Below are 26622 nucleotides of genomic sequence, written 5' to 3'. Positions count from 1 at the left end.
TGAGGCCACCGCAATCTGACTATGTGGCAAGTTTATATAGTATTTTCTTTCTCAATGAGTTCATATCAGTAAAACAACACCACATCAACTTTAGGCTGTGATCCAGATCCTGTTTGACTCCCAGCAAATATTGGGATTACTTGCATTTATGGTTTTAGGTAATTACCATCTCACTCAAGTTGATGTGTAGGCTACAGCAAAGTTATTATGACCCTTATAAGAAAAGTACCACAAACTTCTCCAATTTGATCCTGTAATGTCAGACCACCTTCTGTGGGGTTGCACAAGGACCACACTAGTTTTCTGAAAACTGCATATTTTCTGGTCCAGTTTATAACCAGGCACAAGTCACTTTAAAAAAAAGTAGAGTATTACAATTTTGACCAAGTTGTTATATTGAAATCAGAAAGGATATTCAGGTCAGTGTATTTATTTTAAACGACTGGACAACTTGCAGACTGTGGCTTTAAGGAACAGCCTGACATGCGCAGTTTTATTCTGTACCCGGTCACTGCTTCGCCTCCCGCATCCTCCTCCCGGTAAAACACAGCCCTGCACAAGTCCATCTAGATTTCGAATACAAACAGACCCTGTAGCCACCTCTTCTGTGCATTTTTCGCTCATGAAGAATGGCGGCTACTTTTGGGAAGATTACCGTCGGTGTTTACGTGGAAATAAAACGAAGCGATGGTAAGTTTTGTCCTGTGGGTCAGTCCTTGTCTCGATTGATTGATTTTCCCTCCACGGGAGTTGTTTGGAGCTTTGTTGCCGTGGTGCTGGTGAACTCACTCAGCAACCGTTGTCCACGGCCCGGGCAGAGCTGCAGAGAGGCGGCGGGGGAGGACCGGGGCGGCGGAGAGCGCTCACACAGCTACCTAGCTTAGCTTAATGACACACATAAGCGGGCCATGTCTAATGCGTTACAGAGAGATATTTTCTCCCTTTTCCATCCACACATACTCTCCTGCTCGCTATCTTGTTCATTTGCACATATAACACATTTAGGCAGGTAGCTGGCTTGCTAGCCTAGCTAGCTCACTGATAAGTTATCCAAGTCGTCCCCATGAAGCTACACGAGCTAGCTATCAGCTCAACTTCTAAGTTTTATCCACCCCAGCTAGTAGTTAAGTTAGTTAGCTAGCAGGCTAACTAGCTACCTCCAATGTCCAAACGCGGTTTACCCAAAACAGGCTTCTGAAGTGGCTAGCTTGCTAACTAGCTAGTTACAACCTTTTTATTTCATTTTGATGGAGTTGGTGTTTGTGTATGCGACCTTTCACCCCGGAGCCTAAGCCTCTTCCTTGGGTCTTCTTGCAATATCAAAATACATCTTCCCAAGATAGAATTACTGCTGGGTGTCCCAGCTTTTAGGTCTCTTATGTCTGTAACTGTCTAGCAGATGTTCTAAAAACAATTACTGAGGCCGGCGGCGAAGACCAGGAAGGAGTTAAGTGTCATCTCTGTAAAATAGGTGGTCCGAAGCTGGGGCAGCTCTGTAAAAGTCAGACACTTGCCAGCAAACAAGCTTTAATTCCGATCACCACATCATGTAGCTGTACAGTTAAGGCTTCACAACGAATCTGATAACCTCCCGTCCTGCCAAATCCAGATGAGGTGCAGTGCAATCCCCCCAAGTCTTCATATTTCGACCAAGTTGATGTGTTTTAGGTGATGTGAACCCAAAGACACGCAAGAGTCGTGTATGTGCGTGAGAGGGATGTCTTTTAATCGGGTTACTGAAAGAGAGAGGGCGACACGAGGGAGAGGCTGACTTTGCGACGTGTCTGTCTGAATGCCAAGCTCCATGCCGTCAGCGGACTGCGCTCCCGGGCAACCAGAAAACGACTAAACAGTTCTCTTTATGGAACCCTCCTGGCCTTCCTAAGAGGCTGCTACTCCAGTCCAGCATCTGCCCTGATGTGGTGGCGGCAACCAGCCAGCAACACTGAATATAGCAAGCCATGCAGTAACCAGAGGTGTTTATTTGTGTCTTTTGACTTGGAAAATTGTGGTTGTTTTGTACCTGAACTGTGCATTATTGAGTGTATCAGAAACCCAGACCCAGGCCTGAAAGGAGAGTGGGTTCCAGCAGGTAGGCTGATGTGGCATCAGGAGTAAGGATTGCCATCACGGTGGGGGGTTAGTTGGTGAAGCCCGATTCAAGCTTTTAACCTCAATCCCATCTGTTGCAGCTCTCTGGAATATGTCAGCTCGCTCTCTCTCTCTCGCTCTCTCTCTCCACCTCTCTCTCTCTCTCTCTCTCTCTCTCTCTCTCTCTCTCTCTCGCTCTCTCTCTCCACCTCTCTCTCTCTCTCTCTCTCTCTCTCTCTCTCTCTCTCTCTCCACCTCTCTCTCTCTCTCTCCATCTCTCTCTCGCTCTCTCTCTCTCTCTCTCTCTCTCTCTCTCTCGCTCTCGCTCTCGCTCTCTCTCTCTCTCTCCACCTCTCTCTCAAGGCCTGCTATTAACCAGGCGCTGGTGGCTTGTTCTGACAGGATGGAGGCGTCACACTCAACCACAAAACACAGTGTGCCAATGTTAGCTGACCAGCAAAGGGACAGATAGGAAAAAGGGTTGACACAGTAATGGTTAGGGAGTTTGAAGAGCGCTTCTATTCATTAGCCTGTCTGTCATCCTCTCTTCCCCTCTCTCTATCAGACCGTTTCACCGTTCTTGTTCTCAGTAACCAACGACAGTGTCAGTATGGTGACTTGGCCTAGTGTTTTGAACTCTGCATGGTGTGTCTGGCACTATATCAGTAGTTTTAAGCCTAGGGCAAAATGCGTTTTTTGCCCCCTCTGAATGGGATAAGCAGGGATATTTAATCTTTATGATGGATTATCTTATCTATTGAACCCATTTTCCATACAAAGTGATCCCCCCATGTCTTTTCAAAGTAGATGTAGACCTTTGGAACTAACCAACTGAATTCTTCACAGTGTCACAGATTCCATGAGTGTTTGTTGTTGGAGTGAAACTGATGCACTGCTGATGGCTTTGTTCCCCCTGCTAAGTAGAGCAACTGCCCCACCACCATCTCACTCAGCACAAAAGTGGGACATGCTTTGAGACGGTTAGGGTGACAGGAGGACGTTCGTCTTCTTATTTTGTCTTTCTTTGAGAGAGAAAGAGAGATTTATTGGGAGTTAAGGGAGTGATGATCCAGACCAACAACAACTGATTTTCTGTTAGAACGTAGTCCAGTGGAAATGTAGACTAGTGGCTTGAAACTTGCGAAACCTGTCTGCAATTCTTGTTGTGTTAATCATGACTGATTGTAAAGTTATTGTCTGGCATAGTATATAGCCTAGGCCTAATGCCCTCCACTGAATTAAGCTCTCTTTTTACCTGTTCCTCCTAAGGTGAGACACCTGGGGATCCTGTCTCTCTGGTCTGGCTCATCATCTCGTAGGCAGACCTGGTGTCTGTTGACGTTACCCATGTAGTAGGCTCAAGGCAAACTTGGCATTTAGCCTACTATTGCAGCAAGCAAGCAAACGAGTTATTTTTGATTTGATTAGGCTAGGTGTCTACAGTGCATGTCATTTTTACTTAATATTTGTTGCTTTCACTGAGAGCCACTGCCATTCAGGCTAAATGCTCTGTCTTGTCAGTTGGTGACCTTTGGATTTCAGCCAACCTGAGAGTAGAACACTCCAAAGGTGGGCGTGTCCCTACTTTACCCGTTGACATGTTGTTGAACTTGATCGGTTGTGTAACACGACTCCTCAGCCATTGGCTTTCATTGATTGGTTGATTGCTCTCATTACCGTTGGACACTGTCGGCCTAAGTAGTGAGTGTCATCTCCCTGTACTGTGGATGGTTGTTAGGAAAGGCTTCTCCTGCCATTTGCGACTGATCACACATCAGTGTAACATCTGCTCTGTAGCCCCACAGACGTTTTCTCTCTCTCTCTCTCTCTCTCTCTCTCTCATTGGCATCTATTTAATACAATCTGTGTCTTAAATGCACTCAGACTGCACTTGTTATACTGTACTGTTAGTTATAATGAATCTGGTTATGTCCCCTGTGTGTGTGTGTGTTTGTGTGTGTGTGTGTGTGTATGTTTGTTTGTGTGTGTCTGTGCGTGTGTGTGTGTGTGCCCGTCTCTGTGTGTCCGTGTGTGTGTCTGTGCGTGTGTCTGTGCGTGTGTGTGTTTGTGTGTGTGTGTGCCCGTCTCTGTGTGTCTGTGTGTGTGTGTGTGTCTGTGCGTGCCCGTGTGTGTGCGTGTGTGTCTGTGCGTGTCTGTGCGTGTCTGTGCGTGTGTGTGTCTGTGCGTGCCTGCCTGTCTCTGTGCCCAATGTAATCCTCCTCCTTAGCGTTGTAGCTAGGCTCTGTCACAGCTCAGTGTCCCCCCGCTAAGTAGCGCCGGTGTCTGCTGCCGTCGCGTGTCTCTGCCGTCGCGTGTCTCTGCTGAGGCTAACTGCTGTTGCCAGGGTAGCGGGGCAACCTACTTCACCATCTAACGGCGGATTTAACCGCCTGTCCCTGTGCCACAGGGCCGAGGCACAGATGGCACTGTCAGGTAGCTTGAAACAGTTACAGTTACTGAAAGGGCCTGATGAAATTATAGGCATCGCATTCAGGCTTAGGCTGCTTGTTTTAGTCTCGCAAGCGAGTATTTATAGACCTGTTTCTTTAGTGTGGCGTGTATTGGTCAGTATTTGGAGCAAACATGTCTTTTAAATCCATCCCCTTTTGACAAACAAATGAACGGTGGATTAGGCCTATGTGCTACAGAGAAAAGGTAAGAGAGAGAGAGAGAGAGAGGTGAATTCCCTCTCTGAAGCTGTAGCTAGTCTCCATTGTAAGCAAGTTTAGGCGACTGACTAACTCACTGCTTTGAGACTATTTTCAAGTTAGTCCTCGCCCTCTACCTTTGGCCTAAAATACGACAGCATTGGCATCTGCCCTGCGGTTTTACTCATTACTTTGAAGCGCTCGCAGGGAGTCACGGAGAGTCCTCAGAAGCGCTACCGCGTTACTTATTTGAGTCACTGGTGTAGCTTCTACCTCTGCTTGCTAATGTGGAATCAATGCGATGGCAGAAGTCAGCAGAGAACACTAAAAGCGTTGTTGAGCTCTCAGCCCTAAATAATGGATCAGCGGAACATGCTGTTTCCCCCCCAGACGATAAGAGTTACAGGGAATTTATGGTGTCACGATTAGGCACTCACAAAGACACGGAGGGGCGGGGAACTGGTTATTAAGAAGCAGACAGCCGGAACATTGGAGACCAGCCGCAGCATCTGTGGGAGGAAGAGAGGAAGTCTCTCTGTGTGTGCTACATAAAGCTTCCTGATTTGTTTGATATTGCCTCATATGTTAGATCATAGGTTGGATGTGTGTAGACTAGACAGTCAGACTGTTCACACCGAAATGGCTCTCAGTGAACAACACGTCAACAGTTGGTGGAGCTTTTTTTAATCGTTTCCGTGTCGCGTATCGGCTTCCTATTGATTTTTAGAGGTGTTGTTGGTTTTGCGTAGTCCTTATGGGGAGTGCTTGTCAGTGTACAAAGACATGCTGTGTACAGTACTGGACACTGTCAGGATTTCATGAGATCATGGTTTCAGAGAGCGTCGTTCTGCGTGCGCCTTTCTGTAGTTGGGTAACAGTGCTCTCCCCTCCCTGCTGATTCCCTTGGGAAACCCCTCGCCATTAAGGAAGAAAAAAAAAAAGATGTCATGCCGACTCATCCCTAACGGTTCTTATGCGCTGTGAACAGTGTAGGCCAGAGTTGGTGTAGTTTGGGTACATTAGCTGAGGCTTGGAACTATTACCCCCCCCCCCCCCCCCCCAAATCACATTTTCCAATGTTTTTGACATGATTACCTACCAAGTAGTAAGTGGACACACCTTCTATTGTACATTGTAGATTGATATTGAAGACATCAAAACTATGAAGGAACACATATGGAATTATGTAGTAAACTAAAAAGTGTTAAACAAACACCAGAATATGTTTTATATTTTAGATTCTTCAAAGTAGCCACCTTTTGCTTTGATGACAGCTTTGCACACTCTTGGCAAGTTTGTGTCCAAACTTTTGACTGGTTACTGTATGTTTCTCTCCCTGCCCCCCCCCCCAACAGGACGAATACACGAAGCGATGGTCACGTCTCTGAATGAAGACAACGAGAGCGTGACCGTGGAGTGGATAGAGAATGGAGACACCAAAGGGAAAGAGGTAAAGAAGCCGGGCTGCCGCCCCCCGGAACCCAGGAGTTCTCTCAGCTCTAAGAGCACCATCAATAATGCACCCGAGGCGTTCTAGAACAGCAGAGATTACACAATCGCCCTGCGTGTTCCACAGTTACGCCATACATCACTCTCCACTCTCAATATGCATGAGCTCAGAGACCTGCTGCTGGTCGTACTCCCTCTTACTGCATTCCTGTTGGCTGTCCAACACAGAAGGGTCCTCCTGTGTTTCTCTCCCGACATATCTTGTACACTCCTTTCCTCTGCATGTATTGACAGAAAGGGTGTTCACTGATCACCCAGACTAATAGGTGGTGTTAACTCATCTGCACTGAACAAACATGTCTCCCATTGAATATTGATTTAGAGATGGTAACGATGGTAACGACTTTCTGAGTCTGGAAACGGACGGATTTGGAGATCATAGCCTAACTGGCAGGAATGCGCTTGGAAAGTGTTGCAATCAGTAACGCATTCTTCTCTGTGTTGAGTCGGATTGACTGGGGAGAGTATGTTACAGTCACTAACACACTTTGCTTCTCTGTGAACAGATTGACTTGGAGAGTATATTTGCACTAAACCCAGAGGTGGCCCCAGATGAAGAGATTGCCCCCAGCCCAGAAACCCCACCCCCGCCAACGCCAAGTTCTGTGAAGGTCAACAGGATCGCCAAGGTGAGCCCTGGTCCGCTACCTGTCAAGTCACATGTTGGCTTGCCAGGTACCGTAACCGTGGCGCTGGACATACTTAAGCGTATCACAGCATCTCATGGGTCTTGTTCCAGACATGCTGTCCATACCACTTCTCTCACTACCACACTGTTACTAGTTACAAGCACCAGATCTGCAGGAACTCATGAAGTGTCTATGAACCGATTAGTTTTTTTTATTACCAGTATAAGCATACCAAGGTTAAATGTGTGCAAAGCTGCCACCGTTGGTTCCCACAGGCCTTAAGGAGTGACCAGTGAAAAACGCTAGTAACTCGAACAAAGGAAGCTTCAGGAATGACTCTGGAAAAATCAGATTCTCATTCTTTTGTCTATTTTTGTGAGCCTTCATTCTGAGTCATGGGATTCAGGAGGGTCTCTGCTCTTCAGGGTTGTGTGAATCTGTTCACATGCTTTCTTTAGGGTCACGTAAGGTTATGACGACCGTGTCATTTTACGATCCAAATCATTTATGAGCCCTTCAAATTGAATCAATTTGATCCAATGAAGATCAAAGATCCCCATCTGATCTTTTTGTTTTGTCTTGCAGAACCGGAGGACAATAGCGCCCACTAAGGCTGAAACTCCGTCCAGAGATAACAGAGGTTAGTCTTACCCAACACGCCGGATTTGGTTCAATTTTTTTTTACAACCGTTTGCTTTTCTTTTGGGTCTCGGCCTCAAACAAGCCTTTCCAACATCAATCTTGTTTATTGTAAATGTTCTCTAATTTTTCCGTCTTGTTTGGTTGGACAAGCACTGAAAATAAGCGAAAAGCTGACGTGTCACGGTGCCGTGCGTCTGGCTGGTTGAAATTTCAGTATGTCAGTGTGATTGCATCTGTCCCTGCTCGTATAAATGAACACACACACAAATAAATAAAATCCAAATCCATGAATCATTATCTTGAGGCCACTGTTATCTAGCTGTGATCACTTTGAATGGAACTGTCTTGTCGGAATTGACATCTTTGTTTTGAAAACAGTCACATAACCCTAACCCTAACCCTTGTTGATAGGGAGCCGACGTTGTCCCTTTGACCCTTACCCTCTGACCCTCTGTGTTGTGCTGATATTCCAGTGGTGTCAACCCGCGCCAGGCCGGCCCAGCTCCATCAGCCGGAGCCCACCCCTCCGCCCCCGGCCCCCCAGCCTGCCCAGCTCACCCACGCCCAGACCCAGCAGCAGCTGGCCAACGGTAGGAGCTGCGATGCCCTGGCAGCCAGGCCTGTTGTGTTGTTTATGTGGTCCTCTGTGGCTCAGTTGGTAGAGCATGGCGCTAACAACGCTTAGGTTGCAGTAAGTGCATAGATTGTGCAACACTTAGGTTGTGGGTTCGATTCCCGCTGGGACCATATATATATATATATATATATATATATATACACACACACTGAAAAATGTATGCACTCACTGCAACGTAAGTCGCTTTGGATAAAAGCATCAGCTAAATGACGTATATACATACTCAGTGGGGAGTTATGTTGAGATAGAAGAGTAGACTAAAGCTGTAACTGTACATCTTCTGTTTTAATGTTCAGTAAAAGTGATATGGTATTTATCACAATTTATTATGTGTAATAATGCACCAAAATACTTTCCCCCTGATCTCTGATCTCGTATGTTTTTTCGTTGATCACATGTGTGTCACAGAGCCCTCGCTAACCAGAAAGGAGTTTGGACAGATTTGTATGTATACTATCACCCCCCCCACCCCCCCCCCCCCCCCTGCCGCTTTCCTTTCCAGAACCTCTTTGCTCTTGTGATGATAGTCGCCTTAAAAAAGCCTCCTCCTCCATATTCATAGCAGTGGTAGTAAAAGCGCGGACACGTCCCAGCCAACATACAGGCTTTCTGGATTCACGGAAAAACAGATAGCACTGCTGTCGGTTGGCCTGTGTGTGCTTTCTGTTCCCTCTCTAACTCCCTGCTGAGACACACACACACACACACACACACACACACACAGAAGCCTGTGGTGCTGTAGTTTGTTTACTGTAGTCCTGTGCAGAAACAATAGCCTTTTTCATTCCCTTCCTTCAACCCCTTTGAGCGGTTCTCTGCCGTTTTGATGCAGTGAGGGAGGGAGGGAGGGGGACATTCACGGCCCCCGCCTCCCCCCACCAATGGCGCCTCTCCCCCAGATTAGAGCAGATTATTAATCCCTGTGCTTTATATGTTGGAGCCCGGGAGGCCTAGATAACTGGGTTTCAGATGGGGCTGTACTCTGGATGAAGGGGCTGCTGCTGTGGTGCTCTTCTGGATGTCTTGGGTTTTTTCCCTCTGTGGTGGAAGCAGAAGGGGCAATTGTTACTGACATTCCACATGTTTATATGCTAATTGCTGTTGAATCTCACACGGGTGTTTTTAAATTGTAAAATGTGTGCGAATGTGGGGATATTTAGAATTGCTTGTGCGTTTTAAAGAATCAAATGTGGCTTGTAGCATTTTCACAATGTAACTTCCCAGGGAAACTAAACCCTAGCCTATGTTTTCCTCCCGTCACGGCATGGCAGTGTGGTTTTAGTACGGACTCCCTCTGTACCTGTTCAGTAGTGCAGGAGGAGGGAGGTGTTTTAGGAAGCGCAGGCCCGGGTCGGCCGAGGCCGTGTCTCTGGAGGCAACGTGTGCCATCTGCCGTGGCCAGCCCCCTGTGCCTGCGCTGTGGTCAGTCTGTTTAGAACAGTTCCTCTGTGTGCTAGGCACAGTCCCCTAGACTCCACGAAGAGAACAATCCTAGGGTGGGGTTAGGGGAGGGGAGGGGAGGGGAGGAGGGCAGCGAATGTAGCAGATGCAGAGTCAAAGAGACAGAGAGGGGAAGAGATCCCCTTTCAGAGGAAGGCTGTGCGTGTCTGTGGTGAAGGGCAGCGTTAGTAACGGTTTTTTCCCTGCCCTGCTCCGACGGGGGTTCTTCTTCTCTTTCCTCTCGGGGGGCAGCGAGGAGGAAGTCGAACTGCGTGAAGGAAGTGGAGAAGCTGCAGGAGAAGAGAGAGAGACGCCGGCTGCAGCAACAGGAGCTGAGAGAGAAGAGGGCGCAGGTACAGGACAGGAGCACGCCTCCCCCTCCTCCTCCTCCTCCTCCCCCTCCCATCTCCCCTCCTCCTCCTCCTCCCATCCCCCCTCCTCCTCCTCCTCCTCCCATCCCTCCTCCTCCCATCCCGCCTCCCCCCATCCCTCCTCCTCCTCCTCCTCCTCCCATCCCCCCTCCTCCTCCTCCTCCTCCCATCTCCCCTCCTCCTCCTCCCATCCCCCCTCCTCCCATCCCTCCTCCTCCTCCTATCCCTGCTCCCATCCCTCCTCCTCCTCCCCTTCCTCCCATCCCTCCCCCTCCTCCCATCCTTCCCCTTCCTCCCATCCCTCCTCCTATCCCTGCCCCCTCCCATCCCCTGTTCAATCTAATATCCCCTGTCTTTCGAATATGAATATGAAAAGAGTAATAGCACACTTATTTATATATCCTTTATTTAACATTTATATATTATTTATATATCCTTTATTTAATTTTTTTCCCCACAATAACAAACAGGTGAATGATGAAGGACATTAAAGTAAGTCCCCTAATAGCTCAGTCACCCCTTTGTTTCCTGTCTCAGGAGGTGGACACCACCATCCCCAACTACGAGATCTTGTACATGATTCGAGACTTCCGAGCCAGCCTCGACTACCGGCCCCTGACCACGGCAGACCTGGTGAGTGGAGAGACAGCGCCCCGATCTCTCACTGTCCCTAACGCTGGATTAACCCCGTCCCCTCTCAACGTCACCTTACGATTTCTGCCTTCTCTTCTCGTTTTGTCAGATCGAAGAGCACAAGATATGTGTTTGTGTGAGGAAACGACCGCTGAACAAGAAAGGTGAGGGATTAACTCATTAAATGATATTTTAAACAATTCGTTTTTCTTAATTTTTATGAATGCTTATATCTTTATAATGTTTTTTATGAATGCCTGTGTCTTGAACGCTTATTCCTAAATACCGTAGCGCCGTTGTGACTTGTCACACACTCCTCCGTAGTTACGGAGTTGGCTGGGAAGGGTCAGTTTGGATGATGAAGGATGATGACCAGGAATTCCTATTCTGAACTCAGACAATCAGCAACACTATTTCCTATCTGTCAACTTATCATTCAAATTGATTGATATGTGGCGCTGATTACATACCTCATCATGATTAAGAGTTTTAGACTCATCCGTGTGTGTGTGTGTGTCACTCTTTTGCCATTAGAGTGTATAGAAAATGTATGTATACATCATCATGATTTAGAGTTTTAGACTCATCCCTGTGTGTGTGTGTGTGTGTGTGTGTGTGTGTGTGTGTGTGTGTGTGTGTGTGTGTGTGTGTGTGTGTGTGTGTGTGTGTGTGTGTGTGTTTCAGAGCTGACTGTGAAGGACCTGGATGTGATCACCATCCCCAGCAAGGATGTAGTGATGGTCCACGAGCCCAAACAGAAGGTGGACCTGACGCGCTACCTGGAGAACCAGACCTTCCGCTTCGACTACGCCTTTGACGAAAGCACCACTAATGAAATGGTTTACAGGTCAGAGAGAAGGCCGAGTTTACACCCAAGAAGGGTCATTTTTGATCAACATTCTGGTCTAGACATCCATTGTTAATTAATTCATTTAATTCATTTTCTGTGTTCTGATGCACACAGACGCGCGCGCGCGCACACACACACACACACACACACACACACACACACACACACACACACACACACACACACACACACACACACACACTGAGCAGTAGATAATGTGTTGTGTTTCTCTGCAGGTTCACTGCCAGGCCCCTGGTGGAGACTATATTTGAGAGGGGTATGGCCACGTGCTTCGCCTATGGACAGACAGGCAGTGGGAAAACACATGTAAGTCAGCCTCCATCCACATCCATGTGATTTATCTTATCCTGGTCATTTTGATATTCTCATTACAGAAGTGAGATATAAGGTCAACGTACAAGAATCAATGTTTTGTTTCAAGTTCAGCACACTGCTGATTTTTGTGTGTTTTTTCTTTCATTAGCTTTTGGTTTTTTAATACTTAGAAAATGATTCAGCCTACCGTAAAAACACACACTCCTCAACAGGTCTTTGGTATATGGCTGTGTTTGTGTTTCAGACGATGGGAGGAGATTTCTCTGGAAAGAACCAGGACTGTTCGAAAGGAATTTACGCATTAGCTGGTAAGTGATGCTGAGTGGATTATAGTATGGTTTAGTTTTGGACGGTGTGATACTCAGACGTCTCATCTTTAACGCCCCCTCTCTTTTTCACATGGTAGCTCGGGACGTATTTCTCATGTTGAAGAAACCCAACTACAAGAAGTTAGATCTTAATGTGCACGCAACCTTCTTTGAAATCTACAGTGGAAAGGCAAGTGATGGTACTGTTTGTTAAAGCCATGCTTCGGGCATGTTGTTATTGAAGGCTAACGTTGGCTGGTTGTCCACTGAGGTCCTGTTGACCATGGCTGTCTGTCGATCCTGTCGGTTGTGTTGACCCATGTGGTTGTTTGACCTCTTGAACCGTAAGGCCAAGCTGCTGGTCCTGGAGGTCTGCCATGTTGACCATGCTGGCTGTTGACCATGCTTGTGGTTGTAGGTGTTTGACCTGTTGAACCGTAAGACCAAGCTTCGGGTCCTGGAGGACGGGAAGCAGCAGGTCCAGGTGGTGGGCCTGCAGGAGAAAGATGTCAAATGCACAGAAGAGGTCCTGAAACTCATCGAAGTAGGCAACAGCTGCAGGTGAGGAAACAGAGATCCCATCAACACATCATATCATTACACAGTCACGGTTCGTTCTACTAAAACACTTTATTATTAGCATAGAGTACTTTGGTCTGACGTCTTCACAAGTGAAGGTGGTGTCGTGGCATGGAAGACACATTAGCACCCAGGCTAACGCTCTCTCTGTCTCTCTCTCTCTCTCTCTGTCTCTCTCTCCCCTCCCCCTCTCTCTCTCTCCCTCCTCCCTCCTTCAGAACGTCGGGGCAGACGTCGGCCAACGCCCACTCGTCTCGTAGCCACGCGGTCTTCCAGATTATTCTGCGGAGGAAGGGCAAGATGCACGGCAAGTTCTCCCTCATCGACCTGGCGGGCAACGAGAGGGGCGCCGACACGTCCAGCGCCGACCGCCAGACCCGCCTGGAGGGCGCAGAGATCAACAAGAGTCTGCTGGCACTCAAGGTCAGAGGGCAGAGGTCATAGGGGAGAGAGGGCATTCCAGGTAGCTGTGTGTGTGTGTGCGGTCTGACATGGAGTATCTCTCTCTTTCTCTCTCTGTCTCTCTCTACCAGGAGTGCATCAGGGCGTTGGGTCGGAACAAACCACACACTCCGTTCAGGGCCAGCAAGCTCACCCAGGTCCTGCGAGACTCCTTCATCGGGGAGAATTCCCGCACGTGCATGGTGAGTTCACTCTCCCCAGACCCACAGACAGGGGCTGCTGCTGCTCTTCCCTAAAGTGTGCACTTGTTTCACTCCCTGAAGTCATCATATGCATTTAAATTCATGTGGGGTTGTACACAAGTGCGCCGAAAAGCGTGGAGAGTTTGCGCACATTCAGCGTCTAGGTTAATGGTTAATCTGTGCGTTGAGCTGCTTGACTACCTCTTCTGTGTTTTACATAAGAAACCAACCTGTCTGATCGTTGTGTTGAAATGGTCCTTCTAGACTGTTCACAGTGTCTGTTCTGATGCCTCTCCCTCTTTTTGAATGAATCCGTCTGTTTTCTTCTGTCCAGATTGCCACCATATCTCCTGGTATGACGTCCTGTGAGAATACCCTCAACACACTACGTTACGCTAACAGGTGAGTACACACACACACACACACACACACACATATACACACACACTCTACCGCTGACCTTTTCGATCCTGGCTGTCCAGTAGAGAGGTCACAGAGAGAGGAGAAGAGTCAGGGTTGATAAAGGAAGACAGCTAATATACTTCTGTAATATGATGTTATGGTATCTGATTCCAAATAAGGTGAGGAAATGACCTACTGTCATGTGTTTTAATTATGCATTGATTCATGTCGTAAGTTACCTAGTAGTCGATATTGGGGTAGATAATAATGTCTTCAAATTGTATCTCTCCATGAATGTCATAAAAAAACACTTCTATCTGCTGGCTCCAGGGTCACCAGGTGTATTTGAGCCCCTGGTGGTGATGTCCTATAATGTCCTGTAGAAAAATGCCTCTCTTTCTCTCCTCTTAGTAGCTCTGTCCTGACCTCTCTTTCCTGCTCTCTTCTGTCCTGTCCTGTCCTGTCCTCTCCTCCTCTGCTGGGCGCCGGGGTGCAGAGTGAAGGAGTTTGGGATAAGTCCCTCAGACATCCCCTTCTCCCAGGGCGGGGGCAGTCGCTCTGACCTCTCACCCACCAACACCTTTGAGTATGATGATGACTTTGTTGCTACCTCTCCCAGCAGGTCAAGCACTACTTACTGTATAAATATCTATATATATATATATATATTGTGTGAGTGTGTATTTATATTTATATACAGTACCAGTCAAAAGTTTGGACACACCTTCTCATTCAATGGTTTTTCTTTATTTAAAAAAAAAATTATTTTCTACATTGTAGATTAATATTGAAGACATCAAAACTATGAAGGAACACATATGGAATTATGTAGTAAACAAAAAAGTGTTAAACCAGAATATGGTTTATATTTTAGATTCTTCAAAGTAGACACCTTTTCCTTTGATGGCAGCTTTGCACACTCTTGGCAAGGTGTGTCCAAACTTTTGTACTGACTGGTACTGTATATTATTTATATATACATATTTTACACACACACACACACACACACACACACACACTTGCACTTGTATCACTCACGGTGTGTGAATCGGTACATACAAACACACCTACGTGCATGCAGACATTAGTTGGTAAATACATACTCTTCTCTTTTTGTGGTTTCTTTCTTTGTGTCACCTTCCACCGGTCCCCAGAGAGAGAACTCTGTCTCTGTCTCTCTCTCTGTCTCCATCTCCTTCTCTGTTGTTCCATCTGCATGACTGCCATCTTCCACCCTCCTCCCCAGCCTGGCCATGTGCTTCTCCTTCCATGTTTTGCTATGCTAAGGTTGTGTTCACTGCACATTTGTGTTCTGCTCAGTTCTTCATGAAGCAAGGTGTGTGTGTGTGTGTGTGTGTGTGTGTGTGTGTATATGCATGCATGTGGTATTTGGTTGAATCATTGTGATGGTGGTGATTGTGTCATTTCTCCATATTGGTTATATGCTATATGACACCACAGACAGCCAGGCCTGTAGTTTTGTTTCACATGTGGTCCTCTGTGGCTCAGTTGGTAGAGCACGGCGCTAACAACGCTTAGGTTGTGGGTTCGATTCCCGCTGGGACCATATATACTGAAATGTATGCACTCACTGCAATGTAAGTCGCTTTGGATAAAAGCGTCAGATAAATGGCATAGATTATTATATTATTATATTACATGTAGACGTGAGGGAAGAGCATCTGAGTTTCACTACGAATGACAAATGATACATTAGTTTTGGATCCTGAATCAGTTGATGTTTTCTCATGTTTTGCTCAGTACATGCAATTAAATCACAAACAGGGAGTGGGATTAACTTTTATTCGTGCCTCCTCCCCGGCGGTTAATCCCCGTCTCTGCCGCTCTCTCTCCGGTCCAAATGAATTACCACAACCCAGCGGTAGGTCAGTAGGTCAGAGCCCGCTGGGTTATTACCTTATCAGCTCAGTCAGACTTGGTTAAACACAAGCCCTGTTCTGCCAGAAGCTCCCAGCCTTAAATACACCACAGACCGTACGGGGAAGCAGTCCAGACCCAGAGCCCTCACTGCTCAGGACGTATAAGGACCCATAGTGACATTACCAGGCTGGCAAAGTTGGATTTTGGAATAACTAAACTAGTACTTCGAATACCATCATAAATGCTTATGTAGCACAGTTCTAGTTTCATTATACGATAAGAAACAAACAAATGAAATGTAAACGTATCAAAAGCCAGTTTGATATTTGCAAGCTAAAGTGATTAAAGAACGCAGGTCACATGTGATGGGAGGTGGAACCCCATAGGCTGAGCTTGGTGTCATTGGTGTCATGGTGTTGCCCAGATGTCTCCTCAATATGGGACCAAATGTTCAGATAGAAATGTGTTACAGTAGATTGGACAACTCTTCATCATACCTTCCCTTTATTACACAAAGTCTTGTCCTTTCTATACACTACATTTTCTATCTACAACATTCTGAATGTGGGACCCCACTGATGGGCCCCCACACTGTTGAGCGTGCTGGCTGAGCGGCTGTGTGTTGACCGAACGTGTTCCTTCCCTCCCCGCGACCGCAGGGTGAAGGAGCTGACCGTGGACACCAACCAGGTGATGGAGGGCGGTCGGGCCAACATCCACGTGGTCAACCAGCTGGATCAGCTGGACCTGCTGGACGAGGACTGGGAGCTTGGCAGCTCGCCCCAGAGAGACGACCTCAAACTGCTCTGTGAGCAGAACGTAAGGAACATGCGCTCCGGGTCGTACTCTAGTAACGCAGTGCTGTGTGTTGGGTGTGTGTGGGTTCTCTTGGGTCTGACTCTGCTCCGTCCCCCCCCCTAGGAGGAGGAGGTGTCCCCCCAGCTCTTTACCTTCCACGAGGCTGTGTCTCAGATGGTGGAGATGGAGGAGCAGGTGCTGGAGGACCACAGAGCTGTCTTCCAGGTCAGATCACTGACACACACTTCTACACACTACTAATACACACTACTACTACTACACACTACTACATACTACACTCACCGCTCGATGCTTTCAACTTGCAACCCCATTTACAAGGCACTCTAGCATTGTGACTGCCAGCGGCCCCTGGTCCGAGCATAGATTTGTTTTTCTTATGATATGACTGATGTATCGATGATTCACTTACTTTAGACAAATGTACTTGTTGTAAGTCGCTTTGGATAAGGTGTCTGCTAAATGTCAAAAATGTAAACGAGAGGAAAAAAAAACCTGTTAATTGGAGTGTTACATTGTGTGTTATAACGTGTGCATGCGTGTGCTCTGGGCAGGAGTCTATCCGGTGGCTGGAGGATGAGAAGGTTCTGCTGGAGATGACGGAGGAGGTGGACTATGACGTGGACTCGTACGCCACTCAGCTGGAGCAGATCCTGGACCAAAAGATTGACATCCTCACTGAGCTCAGAGGTACAGTACCGGTCAGAGGTTGGGACACACCTTGCCAAGAGTGTGCAAAGCTGTCGTCAAAGCAAACGGTGGCTACTTTGAAGAATCTAAAATATAAACCATATTCTGGTTTGTTTAACACTTTTTGTTTACTACATAATTCCATATGTGTTCCTTCATATATCTTCAATATTAATCTACAATGTAGAAAAAAAAAAAAAAAGAAAAAAAAAAAAAAAACATTGAATGAGAAGGTGTGTCCAAACTTTTGACTGGTACTGTATGAACGGACATGATCACACAACATGAATCGGCTTCAGCAAAGAACGATACGTAGAGGAATAGGTGCAGAAACGGTCAAATCATCAACAGTCGTTCATTCCAGTAGAAATCCTCAATCACACCAGTAAAGTGTCTCTGTGTTTTTGGCTAGCTCTGCACACTCAGAGACACATGACCGTGACCACGTCATGTGGCCTCGAGGTTTACTTGACAGTGTGGTTACAGTGAGAGCAATCTCGTCTGCTTTCGTTGTGGGTTGCTATTTTGTTTACAAGATTTACTTTCAGTATGTTGAGTGTAGGTCTTATCACTAGCATTAAGCAGCCAATCAGCAGTTATCTATCCCATGATGTGGCTAATGTCTCTGCCTCTTCTCTCTCTCTCTCTCTCTCTCTGTGTTTCTCTCTCTCTGTCTCTCTCTCTCTCATCTCTCTCTCTCATATCTCTCTCTCTCTCTTCTCTTTCTCATCTCTCTCTCTCTCTCTCTCTCTGTGTTTCTCTCTCTCTGTGTCTCTCTCTCTCTCATCTCTCTCTCTCTCTCTCTCTCTCTCTCTCTCTCTGCCTCTTCTCTCTCTCTGTGTCTCTCTCTCTCTCATCTCTCTCTCATCTCTCTCTCTCTCTCTCTCTCTCTCTCTGCACACAGATAAAGTGAAGTCGTTCCGCTCTTCACTCCAGGAAGAGGAACAAGCCAGTAAGCAGATCAATCCCAAAAGGCCGCGCCCCATGTAGACTAGGGGGGGGTGTGGAGAGGAGGAGGAGGAGGGTGGTGGGGGAAGTGGCACATACAGGAACATGACCACTAGATGCTTTTTTAGGACAGCTCAGGCTGTGTCTGTCACCACCGGCTGTGGAAAGACAAAGGAAAGGACTTGCTGTCAGTTTACCCAATCAGGCCTCAAGGATTCACTTGATTTTCTCTTTATCTGTCACACACACACAAACAAAATTCTGTTCTTTATGGTGTCAACAGAAATTACCTGAGGGAAATGTGTATTTGGGTCTTTAAAAAGTCCCCCCCCCCCCCTTTTTTCTTTTTTTTTTTAAGTAGGCAATTTTACATTTTTCACAGAAAAATGTTACTTTTTATTTTTTTGTGCCCTCTTCTACTTTATTTATTTACTTTTTATACATTTTATTTGTACATTATTTGAATTGAAACAGCTGTTGACTTGGCTTTAATAGAGACCTCCTTGTTGATTGTGCTTTAGGGTTGTACAACATCACTGTCTGATTCTGGTGGCTCTGACTGACATGTTTGCATGTGCCCTCTGTGATACTGTATGAACGCCACCATCCTCCATCAATGTGGGCCGTTGGGTCCCCACTCAGCTGGCACTGTACATGACCTTTAACCTACATGACAGACTGGGGGGTTATAGCCTTCTCTATAGGCCGGGTCTCTTCTATGACCCCCCCCCCCCCCTAAAAGTATTCTACTTTTAATACTGTTGTTTTCACCCCGTTTAACACTTAATTTGTAAAAACAGAAAAATATGAATTGGAACAGAAACAACTATTAACAAATGTATAGTAAATACCACTGACCTACCTGCTGCGTATGTTGCTCAGTGTTTGAACCAGATGTAACGCTGGCTGAAGTAATAAAGCGTCACCTGTTTGATTTGACCTCTGCTGAACCATCTGTTCATAAACCTTCATCCCTCAGGAATGTCGGTTGTGTTAGACCAGCTATTGTCAAATAAATCTATTGCGAAATAAATCTGTGATTTTCCTTCCCAGACAGTCCTGTTGAATAGCCGACTGCAGTCTCAGTACCAAAAATAAATGCATGCACCTTTATCCAACAGAATAATATTATCACAATGTCTAATATGTAAGGGATAATGTTCATAGAATATTAATTAGGCTACAAAATAAACGACGGGGGGTACATGACTGTTAAAAGTTTGGGAAACACTGTGTCAGACTAAAGGAAGATACAGTGGCAATTTCTCAATATTTTCTCAACTTAAATATGCAGTGTACTAAGCAGTGTGGTTTCCTGTCGTTGTAGGGCCAAGGGCTGGGACAGCCAGGGTTATCAGGAAGAGAGACGAGTGACTGGTGCAGTTGTTCAGTAGTGAGTCAGCAGCGCCATCTACAGGCAGAAGGCAGGCAGTGTAAGGAAGGGAAGCGCAGATTGTGTCACATCGTGCCTTGCATGTGATGGAAAAGGAGAGCATGGAAATATACATTCAAGCTCCAGCAAAATCAGCCATTATGTGCTTATCTGGCCTAATGAAGGCCTGCAGCTAGATTTCTGTATTCAGGCATACGTCTGTATTATGCAACATATCAACTAACTGCTCTGACTAAACCATTGTCTGGAGAAGGTCAACATATTTTGGTTTGATAAAGGAATAGTCAGTGTGTTGTCATGTGTTTATATTTACATGGTGGAGGAAGACAAACCATTTCTGAGCTTCATAATACATACATCGGAATCGTATTATAGAACAGTTCAGATGTTTTCAGTGATATCAAGCTAAAACACAGATCCAATAGGGAAACTGTTTACAGCCCAGAGTTCCTTAACAATATTGACATATTATTATTTGCAGACTTGTGATTGAAAACAGGTCATCAGACAATAAGACACATTTGACAGGAGGTAAATGTCCATCCATGACCAGCACAGCAGGGTACTACATACCGCATGAGGATGTACGTCACATTTCATGTCCCAGATTGCATTTCTTTAATGAACGCAGAGACATGACATCCTTGTCTTTCAAGCATACTAGATGCCATTCATACTCAGTGTACAACACAGTATAGCAAGTCTGCACTTTCAACACAGCCTGAAACTCAACCGGTGCTTAGAGATTATGTATGTTAATGCATACACCACAACTGGTACTTGGAGCACTTTTATTGATCAAATTATTACACACACATTTCTGCTTATTACATATGTACAAATCAGCAAAGCATGAAACATTTCTGTTATTTCACTGAACACCAGTTTTCATTCTCCCAGCAAAGGAAGGCACAGAGAGTAGGAGCCCAGGTCAGTGAAGTGTCCCATGACACTCCTCCGACCAATAGGAACAGTCATGATCCATCACTTAAACTGAGGACAGTAGTCTGGGGGGTGTGACCGTGGTTCTGTCCCGATAGTCCTTTCTCTATTCCTCACACCTTCTTCTTCTTCTTCTTCTTCTTATCGCATTGGAGGAGAATATCAGAGGTTCCTCCCCTTGGGCCTTCTCCTCCAATGCATTTGTAGAAGGAAGCAAGGAGAGAGGACAAGAGGAATCAAGGAGAGAGGACAAGAGGAATCAAGGAAAGACTTGAGATTCAGCCGTGTCTCCTCAGGCAGCTGTACCGTCGAGCTCCTGTAGCCAGTTAGGAGAAGTGGATCCCAGCAGAGTTGAATGCGTGGAGAAGTCTGTGGACAGAGGGAGCGTCAACACACCGCAGGGCTAATAAACTAGTCTTATACTGTTTTCACACTGCCAAGCAGAGCTGTACGGTGCTTGACTAGTTATGTACCCATGATAAGCTGCCAGTCAAAAGTTTGGACACACCTTCTCATTCAATGGTTTTTCTTTCTTTCTTTTTATTATTTTCTACATTGTAGATTAATATTGAAGGCATCAAAACTATGAAGGAACACATATGGAATTATGTAGTAAACAAAAAAGTGTTAAACAAACCAGAATAGGGTTTATATGTTAGATTCTTCAAAGTAGCCACCTTTTGCTTTGATGACAGCTTTGCACACTCTTGGCAAGGTGTGTCCAAACCTTTGACTGGTACTGTACAGTTCAGGTCTGCCCAGTAGAGTGACTGGTCCATTGTTTATCCACTTACACCATGAAGTCGTCGATGTCCATGGACCTGGCTCTCTTCTCACTGAACTCCACCGCCTGGAGAACACTCTCGACCTTCTTAGTGATGCTGAAGTCTGCTGGTATTTCCTGGTGCAGAAACGCAAAAAACACTAAACATCTTGGCTGTTGACAAGCAGCCATTATGTGGCTACTACACAGATTACAGAAACATCAGGGAATATATGAAGTTGAAAGAGAAAGACACTTTATACTCTACACTCAGGTTAAAGATACATAGGAACACTTCACTTCAATATACAGTGTCAGTGTACTAAGCAGTGGGATTTCCTGTCTTTGTAGAGCCTAGAGGGACAGCTAGGGTTATCAGGAAGGGAGATTGGGGTGACTCATTTCACAGAAATGTTCTTCCTCACTCACCACGTTATGTACTGAGCAGTGAATTCGGTAGTTCTTCTCCAACAGCTGTTCGACTGCGTTGGATCTGCAAAGCAAATTATCATCAGCATATATTTATTCTCTGTCACCATCTACTCATACTGTAGGACTGTTCAGAAGAGCCCTAGTTTTGTTTTGGTCAATTACTCACTTGAAACCTGCATTGAGAGTTTTGTTTTTCCTCACAAATGCGATTCTGACAAGGCCATCCCACTCCTGTTGGAAGAAAAAAAAAACGAAATCGCCCACTCAGTTCCTACTGTACAGCTCCATTTACCAGCTAGTATTTCCCTTGTAAGTGACTGAGAACCTCTCCTACTCAGAGAACCACGACTCACCTGGAAGTTGACAGGAGGTGGAGGGTTCTTAGGCTCTATTCTAACAACACTGGACTCTACTTTAGGAGGAGGCCGGAAGTTATTCTTCCCCACCTGAGAAAGAGAGAATAGTTTTGTAAAGGAGAGGCCTGCAATAGTGAAAAACATGTCCTTTCTAGCCATTACACACAAAGGTTTTCTAGAGAGACACAATGGTAAGTAAAAAAAAGTTTAGAAACCACTCTACAGGAGCAAAGGTATGGGTTGCCAGATTCCTGAATGAGTGGAAACCACACTGACCTTCATGAGGTGATCTACACGGGCCAGCAGCTGCGTGTTGATGGACAGTCTGCAGTATAGCTTATCCCCAGGCTTGGCAACCAGCCGCATGGCAAACTCCCTCTGGAACATCAGCACTGCACACCTGACAGGTCAAAAACGGAGAGTCAGTGAATGGGTGAGTGAGTGAGTGAGTGAGTGAGTGAGTGAGTGAGTGAGTGAGTGAGTGTACTGGTGAGTTAGTGTATGGGTGGGTGGGTGAGTGAGTCTATGGGTGATTGAGTGTGTGTTTGTCTTACCTGAAAAAAGGTCTGTGGAGAAGTAGTTTGAAGACGAAAGGCGATGAAATCTGTAAAACAAAAAGGAGACATAGTATTTGTATCCAACGGGTCCATTTACTCTAGGTCCATTTGTTCTAGGTCAATCTGATGATATCAGTGAATTAAGTAAGTGTTGTTTACCTGGTAAGGTAAATTGGCCACACAGACATCGAAGAAAGGCAGCTCTGTTTTCAGGACATCTCCCACCATGATCTGTAGTTTGGCCTGCATGGGCCTGTTATAAACAGTTAATACAGGTGTCATGATAATACAGAGCTGATGTCTTATAAAATATGCATCTTAGTTACTAACATAAGTACTCACGTGCACTGCACCCTCTTCTGAAGTTCGGCCACCAGCCTGCCATCCAACTCACAGGCCACTACCTGGAAACAGAGCAGAAATTAAAACAACCGTCCTGGAAGCCTACATTCAATGTAAGGCTGCGAACATATTCAAAGTGAAAATGCAAATCTCACCTTTTTGGCCTTTTCCAGCAGTTTGACTGTCATGTTTCCAGTACCAGGTCCCACCTCCAGCACCACATCTGTTGGCCTGAGAGCAGCCTAACAACACAATACAGAGTCAATTACTTTCAGATCAATCTGAACTACCATTTGAGGCAAAGTATGGTGATTTAGCTTTGAATTGCCATTCACTGCGTTTAAGAAAAGTGAAATCAAATACATATATGTAACTGCAATTATTATAAAAAGTGAGGAAAACACATTTTAGTCCGGGCATAATAATGAATGTATGTTACAGTTGTGATAATAACAGATGTCATACCTTTTCAATAATTCCATTGACTACCAAAGGGTTTTTCAAGATGTGTTGACCAATGCCAGTGTTGAACATGATCCCTAAAAAACAGAGACAAATTGCTGGGATTGTGCATTATGCAAGTAGAGGCCCGTCTTAGTCACCAGGACATGAACAAGCCAATGTGATGGATGTCAACACCACCAACTCTTTACTGGATGTCCAAAGCAGTGGCAGATCATGCTAAAATGTCCTAATCCAGTTAGCTACTACTAGTTAGGTACACCAAATACTGACAGCTACGACTAATATTCGTTACGATTAAATACTATCTACACAGTGGGTAGTTAGCTAGCTAGACTAGTATTAGTGTTAGTACGAGGCTCGGTGGAAACCACATCAACTGAGTCCGTCTCTGACGGCGGGGGCAGCGACGCAACTTGCTACTGCTAGCTAACAGCTCAAACAAACCTTGGTTTCTGACTTCTTGATGTTGTCTGCTCTTCTTCTCTGTCTTAACTTTCGGCATTTTGCAATTATTTATGAAACACCCTCAACAGAAGAAAATATACAACTAGTTAAAGTCGCACCCGATGTTTTCCACACGTGCAAAGCGTACCTGCTTCATACAGGATGTGCGTGGCGCAGGATCCCGTCGCGTCGTTGATGACGTCGCCCCCTACTGGTTGTTATGTGACTCGCAGCGACGTCAGATCAGATAAAGACGTGCACGACGTACGTCTGTAGGTGAGAATTTGATAAAAATGTGTGTGCCGTTGTGTGTAAATGCTCAATACCATTACGAAATCAAGAAACATTTTCGAGGTCTGTGTGTTGTTTCCATTTATCTACAACAGTACGGGTAGTTTTATTCAAAAAAACACAACACAAATTTAAATACAGTACAAAAGTGCCAATGTTTGGTTCAGTCCTCAGAGATGGGAAGGTCTTCCAACTCCATGGTGATGTCTCTGAGTTTGGGATCGTCTCTCCAGTTCACTTTACTGGCTATGATAACCCCCTGGTAAAAAAAACAAAAACAGAACATATACATCCTGATTATAACAAGCTAATTCTAAAGATAAAAAAATGTGCATGGTGGATTCACATTGTCTGTGTGTGTGTTTCTGAAGTTGCTACACTCTATGGCTGAAAATTACCCGTAAGACATTTTGTGCGATAGTGGCAATCTTCTGGTACTTCTCCAGGTGAGACTGGCCTTTCGCCAGGATGTTTTTGTACTTCCCCACCTCTGGATGCTCTTTCTTCTTCTTCAGCTCATCCATCTCCTTCATTATCTCATGGGTGAGACGCCTTAGGTCTGCAGACAGATAAACATGAACAAGGTTATAGGAAATAAATGGTCTGATTACCAGTCTGCCTCTACTTTAATCAACTTGTCCTTGACAAGGAGACAGTGCTGTACGTTGTACATTCAGTAGCATAAAGGCTTACGTCTGGCATCCAGACTAGACCTAGATCAGCCTAAATCTGCACATGAATAAGACCACCTTGAATGTACTGAAACTCATAATAGTATTTTCATTATATAGATGATATACCTAGCCTCTGCTTCTGTAGATCTGTGATTTGATCCTGGAGCTCACGTGATTCCTGTTTACAAGACAAGCACAAGAAGAGGTCACCAAGAACATTTCACAGATAAACGCTGGATGCAAAAGCTATCAAAACAGCTAGAATGAGCTCGAAAAACAGACGAAGATATCTCACCTGCTGAAACGTCTTTATCTGGGAGGATAAGTCCAGGCTACGATTGGTCAGCCCTCTAATTTCTCTGGAAGATAGATAGGTACAGTTTAACTATGGTATAGTATATGGTCCTCTGTGGCTCAGTTGGTAGAGCATAATGGATTGTAATATATTATGTGTAAGGTGCTGCTGTGTTTTTGAAGAACCAGTTAGGGAAAGTTGCTGGAGTGCTCGGCTGTGAGTAAACCAGGTAGTTTTAACCCGTTTCTGAATAACTCACTCAGCCTCTGGGTCACCCTGTTCCAACTTGTCAGAGATGGCATGCCACACCTGCATCCTGGCAAAAACAACACATGAAGTCAATCAAAAGAGCTCGATCACTGTCCGTATGGAACTCAAGTTCTGAATTTCTACATTCTCCAACAAATGCCTGGCTGAAGTACCTTTGTAATGCCAATGTCTTGTTAAAAGGACTGATTCGTGCCTCCTCCAACTCACTGACATAAGCAGGCCTGTGGATTATCAACAAGGCAGCCATTAACATTTAAGAACATCTAACATAATAATGATATAGATTTAACTGACTTAAGACACTCACAAGTCTTTTTCGGCATCAGATGAGCTGATCTGTTTTTTGCTTTTCCCTGTGTCAGAGAATATGACATTGATCATACATAGACACACACATTATGTCAGCATGCACCAGCATCCAGAGGTAAGGTTATATCACATACCTGCTTGAAGCTTCACGGTCATCTCAAAACACTGATTTAACATCTGTTCTTTTATCCTGAGGGAGAGAAACAGTAATCCTTGAAACAATCAATACAAGTTCTTCCTCTGCTACCAGCTCTACCCATCTGTCAAAGGCAAAGCCTTCCTAAATTACTCATTCATATTCATACATATTCACATTCTATATTGTGTGTAAGACAGGAAATATTAAATTAAAATTGTCCTGAAATTGTTAATGTTAAGTGTCTACTCATAATGAGAATAACCAATAGATCAATGAAGATTGAGGACCTTAGTACTACGTCTGTGGACGAGCTGTAGCCCTGCCCATTGTTGGGGGCCGCAGGCGCCTGACAACCGTTCACGGCCACAGTCTCCAGCCTGGAGGCGAGGTTCTCCATTTCATCCAGGGGGTCCATGTTGCCTGCTGGTGATCACAACAAAACATTCATCATCATCATCATCATCATCATCACCACCAACACCAACACCAACACCAACACCAACACCAACACCAACACCATCATCACCACCAACACCAACACCAACACCAACACCAACACCAACACCAACACCAACACCAACACCATCACCAACACCAACACCAGCTAACCTAACCTAACTGAGTTAGCTAGCAAGAAACAGAGGTGGAAGGCGGAGACATTAACACGTTGCAAGAAACGAATGAATCCACACTGAACTGGGAGCTACATGGAAGTCTGCTCGTTCTTTACCTTATTTCTGTTTTTAATCCGCTCGGTCGTTCAGCTGCTAAACCTGGTGAAACAACAACACGCCTCTTTTTCTAACCGAGGACTCTGATCTGATAGGACGAGGTATTCGACTCTTTACGATATGAGTATTTTCATTGGTTCAAAGACATGTCAATGTAAGATTGGA

General features: G+C 45.5%; 3 protein-coding genes across 5 annotated transcripts; 1 reads left to right on the top strand and 2 right to left on the bottom strand.

Moving 5' to 3' along the window:
• The first annotated feature begins 565 nt into the window (after window positions 1-565).
• On the top strand, window positions 566-18124 carry LOC310807177 (kinesin-like protein KIF2A). 2 transcript variants are annotated; one of them, XM_083673520.1, is made up of 21 exons: window positions 566-690; window positions 6095-6189; window positions 6755-6877; window positions 7463-7517; window positions 7993-8109; window positions 8565-8600; window positions 9849-9949; window positions 10505-10600; window positions 10710-10764; window positions 11285-11447; window positions 11687-11777; window positions 12031-12094; window positions 12193-12284; window positions 12513-12655; window positions 12892-13096; window positions 13207-13317; window positions 13652-13719; window positions 16260-16419; window positions 16522-16623; window positions 16971-17106; window positions 18011-18124. In XM_083673520.1, the coding sequence occupies exons 1-21, from the start codon at window positions 630-632 to the stop codon at window positions 18094-18096; spliced, it is 2160 nt and encodes a 719-aa protein (XP_083529646.1). In that variant the 5' UTR covers window positions 566-629; the 3' UTR covers window positions 18097-18124. The 2 variants fall into 2 exon arrangements, with proteins under 2 accessions (XP_083529646.1, XP_083529647.1); XM_083673521.1 differs by lacking the exon at window positions 8565-8600.
• A 1623-nt stretch (window positions 18125-19747) lies between these two features.
• On the bottom strand, window positions 19748-23897 carry dimt1l (DIM1 dimethyladenosine transferase 1-like). The gene is made up of 12 exons (XM_083672652.1): window positions 23749-23897; window positions 23305-23378; window positions 22995-23081; window positions 22840-22901; window positions 22657-22750; window positions 22495-22544; window positions 22217-22340; window positions 21938-22030; window positions 21751-21815; window positions 21582-21645; window positions 21184-21290; window positions 19748-20758 (listed from the first exon to the last, which is right to left on the bottom strand). The coding sequence occupies exons 1-12, from the start codon at window positions 23804-23806 to the stop codon at window positions 20716-20718; spliced, it is 921 nt and encodes a 306-aa protein (XP_083528778.1). The 5' UTR covers window positions 23807-23897; the 3' UTR covers window positions 19748-20715.
• A 219-nt stretch (window positions 23898-24116) lies between these two features.
• Window positions 24117-26503, bottom strand: cenph (centromere protein H). Of its 2 annotated transcripts, none has more exons than XM_083673089.1 (10): window positions 26457-26503; window positions 26014-26149; window positions 25722-25777; window positions 25586-25631; window positions 25431-25499; window positions 25268-25324; window positions 25009-25072; window positions 24840-24891; window positions 24438-24598; window positions 24117-24298 (listed from the first exon to the last, which is right to left on the bottom strand). In XM_083673089.1, the coding sequence occupies exons 2-10, from the start codon at window positions 26139-26141 to the stop codon at window positions 24203-24205; spliced, it is 729 nt and encodes a 242-aa protein (XP_083529215.1). In that variant the 5' UTR covers window positions 26142-26149; window positions 26457-26503; the 3' UTR covers window positions 24117-24202. The 2 variants fall into 2 exon arrangements, with proteins under 2 accessions (XP_083529215.1, XP_083529216.1); XM_083673090.1 differs by having other exon boundaries at window positions 24528-24598.
• Between the last annotated feature and the right edge of the window lie 119 nt (window positions 26504-26622).

This window comes from Argentina silus (assembly GCF_951799395.1).
Source record: "Argentina silus genome assembly, chromosome: 7".
Lineage (NCBI taxonomy): Eukaryota > Metazoa > Chordata > Actinopteri > Argentiniformes > Argentinidae > Argentina > Argentina silus.
Note: the sequence above shows the minus strand (reverse complement) of the source record. Positions and strands in the feature narration are given on the sequence as shown.

Excerpts from the sequence above, each read along its gene's own strand:
- LOC310807177 (XM_083673520.1), top strand. The coding sequence starts at position 630 with ATGGCGGCTACTTTTGGGAAGATTACCGTCGGTGTTTACGTGGAAATA. Across the intron at positions 7,518-7,992 it reads TCCGTCCAGAGATAACAGAG|TGGTGTCAACCCGCGCCAGG; the intron begins GTTAGTCTTACC and ends CTGATATTCCAG. Across the intron at positions 16,624-16,970 it reads ACCACAGAGCTGTCTTCCAG|GAGTCTATCCGGTGGCTGGA; the intron begins GTCAGATCACTG and ends TGCTCTGGGCAG.
- dimt1l (XM_083672652.1), bottom strand. The coding sequence starts at position 23,806 with ATGCCGAAAGTTAAGACAGAGAAGAAGAGCAGACAACATCAAGAAGTC. Across the intron at positions 23,379-23,748 it reads TCAAGAAGTCAGAAACCAAG|GGATCATGTTCAACACTGGC; the intron begins GTTTGTTTGAGC and ends TCTGTTTTTTAG. Across the intron at positions 22,031-22,216 it reads GTGTAGATCACCTCATGAAG|GTGGGGAAGAATAACTTCCG; the intron begins GTCAGTGTGGTT and ends TCTCTTTCTCAG.
- cenph (XM_083673089.1), bottom strand. The coding sequence starts at position 26,141 with ATGGACCCCCTGGATGAAATGGAGAACCTCGCCTCCAGGCTGGAGACT. Across the intron at positions 25,632-25,721 it reads GACCGTGAAGCTTCAAGCAG|GGAAAAGCAAAAAACAGATC; the intron begins GTATGTGATATA and ends TCTCTGACACAG. Across the intron at positions 24,892-25,008 it reads AGATAAAGACGTTTCAGCAG|GAATCACGTGAGCTCCAGGA; the intron begins GTGAGATATCTT and ends TCTTGTAAACAG.